The sequence below is a fragment of the Aegilops tauschii genome, chromosome 1 (genome assembly GCF_002575655.3).
Source record: "Aegilops tauschii subsp. strangulata cultivar AL8/78 chromosome 1, Aet v6.0, whole genome shotgun sequence".
Classification (NCBI taxonomy): Eukaryota; Viridiplantae; Streptophyta; class Magnoliopsida; order Poales; family Poaceae; genus Aegilops; species Aegilops tauschii.
This window is the reverse complement of record NC_053035.3, coordinates 454,820,193-454,827,057: the sequence shown is the minus strand read 5'-3', so window position 1 is coordinate 454,827,057 and position 6,865 is coordinate 454,820,193. Positions and strand designations below refer to the sequence as shown.

At 49.7% G+C, this 6,865-nt stretch overlaps 1 protein-coding gene across 1 annotated transcript; it reads right to left on the bottom strand.

Annotated features, from left to right (window-relative positions):
• Positions 1-2,117: 2,117 nt before the first annotated feature.
• On the bottom strand, positions 2,118-5,888 carry LOC109770863 (alpha-1,3-arabinosyltransferase XAT2). The gene is made up of 6 exons (XM_020329576.4): positions 4,748-5,888; positions 4,418-4,585; positions 4,224-4,310; positions 3,947-4,060; positions 3,752-3,820; positions 2,118-3,536 (listed from the first exon to the last, which is right to left on the bottom strand). The coding sequence occupies exons 1-6, from the start codon at positions 4,890-4,892 to the stop codon at positions 2,374-2,376; spliced, it is 1,746 nt and encodes a 581-aa protein (XP_020185165.1). The 5' UTR covers positions 4,893-5,888; the 3' UTR covers positions 2,118-2,373.
• Positions 5,889-6,865: the final 977 nt, after the last annotated feature.

The following is a 6,865-nucleotide window of genomic DNA, read 5'->3' as shown; positions in this document are numbered from 1 at the left end:
GTTATAGAAAAATGAAACCATAAAAAATAAATCAAAAAATGAAACATAGAAAAAGAAAGGCGTGCCCGCGTCAAATGGGCCGACCAACTTTGATTATAGTGGATATTTTGGTAAGATTTGATTTTATTTGGTATAAATGGAAGGCAAGGAAAGTTTGGATTTAGTTGGGATTTCTTAAGATTTGATTTGAATGAGTTAATGTGTGATGTTGTTTTGGGGAATCAACTTTGATTATAGTGGATGTTTTGGTAAGATTTGATTTGATTTCGGTATAAGTAGTGGAGACAAGGAAAGTTTGAATTTAATTGAGATTTCTTAAGATTTGATTTGAATGAGTTAATGTGTGATGTTATTTTTGGGAAAGTACCGATTTGATTGAATTAATGCACCCATCAAATGGGCGAAAGGCCGCCTATAAGATACCCGCGGACGTAATGTAGGGTTTGCCGATGAATCGGTGGAAGCGAGGCGAGACTACCAACTCCCCTTTAGGAGTAGAGATTTGGCAGTAAAAGTCAGTACTCCCTTCATTTACTTATACAAGGCCACTATAAAAAATACAATTTGCATCTATACAAGGCTATCAACAGTAAATGAGACAAAAGTTAATGATATTTCCTTGCATTAATAACCTGCTTAATACTTGCATGCATGCAGTCATAATAACACTCCACTCAGCTTTCAATCCCTTCTCTGCATGCATGCAGCGTATTAATGATCTCAGAAAAGAAAAGAAAAGTTGGTTTACAAAGCAAGACACTAAATTTTACCTTGATATCTGTAATATGAGTTTGTGGTTTTGTATATAAAAATAGAGGAAGTGTGTAAGATGATTAGGTTTCTTTAATAGTCAACCCACCGGGTTCAAGTCCTATATTTAGCACTCTGTAGGGTTGAGCGTATGTGAGCATGTGTGTTGAAAAAAATTCAGTATGTTCAGTTGTCACTATTGGTTGCATTACACTTTGTTGGTAAACTCACTATGTTCAATTGCCACCATTAGTTTCATCTTTCCGCTCTTCTTTTACGTTTTAGGATTTATTTATTTTCCTGCTAATTTTTTATTTGACTTTACTTTTTTTAAACAAAGACATATTTGTTATAAAGATTCACAGAAGTACAAAGCACCTTAAACATATGGAAATTATATTAAGTTCTCTAAAACAGTTTGACCTTGTTCATGACAGTCTGGAAATCTTCGTGCACGTGCCCCTAAGAACAAACGCCCCGGGCCGCATTCGTTGAAGTTGAACCCCCTTAATCAATGCAATGAACGTGAACCTGACACCAAATCTCATTGTCACGTACGCAAGTTGAGAAACCCTAACCTCGCCGCTCCGAGGAGACGGCAGGAATTTATGTCGGAACTTCATCTAATCTAATCTGTCCCGACGGACAAACTTGAGGAGGATCAAAGACCAGAAGACCGACTCGAAGGTAGAGTGTAGCCATCCGCTCAAGCGTCGCCTCTGCGAGGACTAAAACCCTAACCTACCTACTAGCTGGAGCCGAGGCACCAGGATTTCACTCCCCATCGCTGGGTGACGGAGCGACAGGCACCAGGATTTCACTCCCCACCACCGGCTGCCGGAGCAACAGGCAGAGAGGATGCGGATCCACGTGCTCACATGCGGAGATCGCGAGGAGGGAGACTTTACTCTAATCGCCTTGGGAAGGAAGAGGGTTATTTGAGTTGACTAGCCAACAACAAAACATATGTGCTGGTTCAAAAGGTTAGTCAACCAACTTCAAAAACTTCAAGTAAAAAATGCCTGGTCAGCTAAACTTTTAGCACGTCCAAATCACACCTAAGTAGATCAATAACCATAGGCTTTCGGTTTTCCTCACCAGCAAAAACTGAAAAGAAAAATAAAAGAAAGAGGCCTGGTCAGCCAAACTTCTAGCACCTGACACCTAATTAGATCAAAAAATGGTGCACAGCAAAAAAGTGAGAAGAATCAGATGAATCACACAGCACAGAAATGGTGATCTCCACCTTGTAAATTCCTATTGGTGCTCGGTGTCAGTAGGCCTCGAACATTCCTCCTCACTGACCTGATCACTACGCCTCATGCACTGATATTTCCATGCCCAATACGGCAACAGGTGTACAACAATTTACAAAGAAAAAATGTATTGTTTTTCTTCTATTTCCAGACAATAAATATGCTATAAACGACAAATCATGGACATCCCAGCTTCATATCCATGTAATTCTAGACAGATAACTCTGTTCCTTGCTCATGTACTAGAAGGCGATCAACAAATTTTTACTAGAGAAGAAAAGAGAAGAGAAGAAGGGTGAAACAGAAAAAAAAGGTGTATGGAGAACCATCTAATACAATGGCCAATGGCGGATCAGTAGTTCTTATCTTATTGGTTTAGCAGATCAAGGGTCTGCAGCAGCACAGGCTTGAACCGGTTGCAGTCAAGCCTGACATTCTGCTTGTCCATGAAGGTCTCCTTGATGAACTCGAACCCCTTGTGGAAGGCCAGCGGGTTCTTGAAGATCTCATGGTCCAGCGGGTACTGGTCGGTGAGGCTGCTCTCGTGCACGGCGATGCTGTACTGCTTGTACCGCAGGCCCATCTGCTCCGCCGGGTCGCCGAAGTCGATCCGGCACACGCCTTCTATGCCACCCCACGGCACGATCTGGATCAACGTGGCATTGTGTGGCAGGAAGACACAGTTTGTGAGCCCGGCGCCATGGACGCCCATCATCACGTCGACGGAGTTCACCACCTTGGAGAACTGGGAGAGGTCGGAGCTCACGTTGGCTTCCTCGACCACGACCTCGAAACCCAGCCCCTCGGCCATTGCGATGATCTCCGGGAGGTTGAGGAACATTCTTGTTCTCTGCCTTGAGATGATGAGCAGTCTCGGCTTGGCCTTGGGGATCTCGCCGAGCGCAGACACGGCCTCCCTAGGCAACTCATACGTCCTGCGCATGAATCTGTTGAAATCCACCATGGTGTAGTTGTGAGGAGCCTTGGAGGGGTCAATGGTGAACTCCATGTAAGCATGAAGGCCAACAATAGCATGCTTGGCGCAATGCACATCAGTATCTTTGTTGAAATCTATCAAGGGGTAGTTGGATAGCTTCTTAAACACCACATGGTACTTCCTTGTCCACCAAATAGCCATATCTGTGATGAGGAATTGAACCTCGCCATTGAACTCACTTGCCGTCGTGAAGAGGGGGACAAGCGCGTCGGTGAAGTCGTGGAACAGGTTTCCGGTGTATCCAGTCAGAGCAAAGACCACAACGGGCACATTGTGGTACTTGGTACACTCAGGTGCCACCTTGCTTGATTTCACCGTCAGCTCTGTAACTTTGCTGAGGCAGAGTTCATCACCTTTACGAGGGTAGGGTTTAAGTTTCCACAGCTCATTTCTCTTTGAGCTGGCAGGTTCCATGTACATCACCGAACTCGCATTTGGGTGAATCCTGATGTTGCCCCGCATCTCGCAGACATTAGCTCTGAAGTTTGAGAAATCACAAAGTGGCTTGCTCTCCCATTCCGCGTTATCCCAATCTGCAAGATGCATGAAGTAGATAACTGAATCAGAGGAAATAGAGAAGAGTTGGACATATGCATATGACAATATCTCATTGCAGATGTGCAAAGTGCCCATCAACCTAAAGATGACTCAATAGAACAGTGTGCTTTGAATTAGGAACAAAACCAGCAGATTCAGATGAACATATGATGAATTTGATCTCATGGCATATGTTTTTATTTCGTACTACCTTGTTGCTGAGATCCGTCGCCTTTGCCGGCGACCATTTCAAGCTTATTTTCTGTTTCTGGTTTGCTACCTGCAGACACACCAACCAGAGGAGCAAGTAAGTACCATCACACTTATTAACTAACAATTCTCCAATCAAACACCTAATTACCAACGGCTAGACCAAGAAACATGAGAAGTACTGCGAATCAGCTACCTTGCTGCGGCTTGGCATTGTCGCCGTCCTCGGCGTCACGGATGGTATAGTTCGAGACGGTTGGGAGGGTCACCTTGCGATGCCCTTTCTTCTCCCCTTCACCTCCACTAGTGCCTAAAAGATGGTAAAGTTGACACACAAAAAGCAGGAAGTTGAGCATCGATTCGAGGAGGCCAAATCCGTTGCAATCTGGAGCCCGTGGATGGGATCACAAGGCAACAAGCTCGGTGGGCATCGGACAAAGAAATTATTGGGGGATTCGAGGGCTACCGCGCACCTAACAGCCGGGGTTCAGGCCCCTTTTTGGCGCTCTGCTGAGGATCGCGGACGGTGTGCGCCCTCTCCTCCGAGTCTTTGGTGGTCCCTGTCGCCGAGGGACATCTCAGTCGAGAAATTCCAAGATAAAATAGTACTGCTAGGATAACTAATTGAGGCTAGGCCCCAGGATTTGATTTGGAGGTGGTAATTAACCTTTGGTGTTGGCTTCGGCGTCTTCGAAGTCGTCCAGCACCTTGGGGTCCTGGGCGGCGGCGGCGGCGGCGGCGGATCTCTGGTCGGGGTCGGCGCCGGCAGTGGCGTCGGTGGCCTGGCGGATCAGGAGCGAGCGCGGCGCGTCGTCCACCGACAGCCGGCCGTTCACTGCGAATGAGGAGGGGGCAAGCGGGCGGTCCGGTCAGTTACCATTTTACCAGCGAGCGAATGATTCCTTGCTTGGTTGCAAGAAGGAAATGAAGAATGGAAGGAGGAAAGAAAGAAAGGAAGAAAGAATCGGAGGGTGAGTGTTGAGTGCGGCGTGCGTACGGTTGAAGAGCAGGGCGTCGGGCTTGGAGAGGACGACGAAGGTGAGGGTGACGAGGAAGAAGCCGATGACGAGCACGAGCAGGCGCAGCCGCCGCGACTCCTGCCGCAGGCTCCGCACCAGCTTCGCCCGCTCCACCGCCTTCATCGCCGCCGCTCGATCCCTCCTTCCCCCTCCTGCTCCTCCTCCTCCTCTTCCTCGCTCCTGGCTGGCTGGCTAGATGCGGGCAGCAGAAGAGGGAGGCGGGCGCCCCTCCTCCGGCCCAGATCCGGCGGGGGAGCTGGCCGGATGCGTGGAGCTCGGTGGGGACAGACGGAACCGGGGATGGGAGGGAATGAACGGGCAGAGGCAGGCACAGTGGGGAGGGGAGGCGTGAGTTAGGCTGCTCGCGCTCGTGCTCTGCTCTGCTCTTGTCTTGCCGGGTGTGTGTGTGTGTAGGGTGGGGGTCAAGTTGTGGGGTGTGGACGAGGGGAAGGAGCGCGCACCGCCGCTTTTGGTTTGGATCGGCAGCTTTCCTTTCCCGGCCCTGGTGGCCCTTATCATTCCCGCATGTCCCTTCTTTCCAGCCACCCGGCTTTCCTCGTCTCCTCTCCAAAAATTAAATTGATTGATTATTATGCTACTACTACTACTAGAAAAACCACCGGCTTGTTAGACGGTGCGGCATCCAGCACACCGGCGCACCAGAGCGACGGCCTAGATCATCGCGTGGCTTCCCTTTCACTCCTGTTAGCATCTGCCGACGGGTCGACGGACGCCGCTCTGCGTCTGGCCGCGTGCCGGCCTCATCAATCCCGCTCGCCTCTGCCGCAGTCCAAGTGGTGACGCTTGTCCGCGTGGTTGTTGTGGCTGCCGATCAGATCCGATCTCATCTCAGCTGGCCTGTGGGTCTCCGTTCGTTCATTCGGCGCCGGTTGTCGGCTCGCCCCGCCCCGTGCGCGCGTCCATTTCGTCGCCTCCGCCGATCACGCCGCGCTTCTGTTCTGGCCCTGACTTCCCGACGCGCGTGGACATCACCAGAGTTTGTTTGTTGGACTGCGGTGGAGCCAGCCGGTGCGCCGTGTGCGGTGCAGCAAAAACCTCGTCGTGTCTGCGCTTTGCCGCGCCTTTGGATTGGACCGTAGCACAACGGTTTATTATGTTGTTCACTTTGTGCAAACTTTTCCCTATTTAAGGAACGTGCCGCCTCTGAGCTTCGTTCATCATGATAAGACCGTCGGTGGTATAACTGATAAGAAGTAGTATGTGGATCTACTTTGGCTGCTGGTTCGGACCCCATTGATTGATCATCATCGGAACGTGCCACCCAAGTCCAAGTGTCCAAGCAACGCCATTCCACTTCTGCTGCTGTTCACTCACTCGCTGTACCCCTTTCGGAAATTCTGGCCACTAGTTCGGCACGAATTTGTTGTTCCTTATTACCACGAAAAGGACCTGACGCGCCACGGGTGATCGACGCTGACATGTGTCCACACCGGTCAAATATGTGCTGGACAGCGACGGCAAGGTTATCCCGCTGGTTGGTACAGGGCGGTGGTTAGTTAAACAACGGATCTAGTAGCTCACAGCTAGATCGCCTTTGCGCGTCGGTGGCTTGGCCGTTTGCGCCGCCGCCGCCCGAAACTCCGACGCTCCGACGGACGGCAGTGGCCAGCCAGAGACGCCGCCGCCGGTGAAGATCCGCGTCGACGGCGGGGCGCGCTTTTCGGTTCATCCTGTCTCGCATAGAGAATGGTAAAACGGGAAACATCCTTCTGCGCGTGAGTGCGTCGCGGCTCGCGAGAGATTAAACAACAGCGACGCGCGTTGGTTATTATTATAATTAATAACTGAGCAGAGGAGTAGTATCTTTCTTGTAGGAGTATCTGATGATAACCAAGGCATTTACCGAAACCAGCATAGATTAGTCCGAGCGCTTAAACATATTACTACACTGATCGCGTCGATTGGCGTATCATGCAGCCGGGCACATGTGCATGTGCCCCGCAAGAAAGAAAGGGCCGTGTACATGTGTGGCCACGTGTGAGTGTACGAACTGCTACTCCACAGAGGAATATATGTGAAATTAACTTGCTGTACATAAAAAGTGTGAGGTTCACAAATAAGTAGCAGCGTCCTGG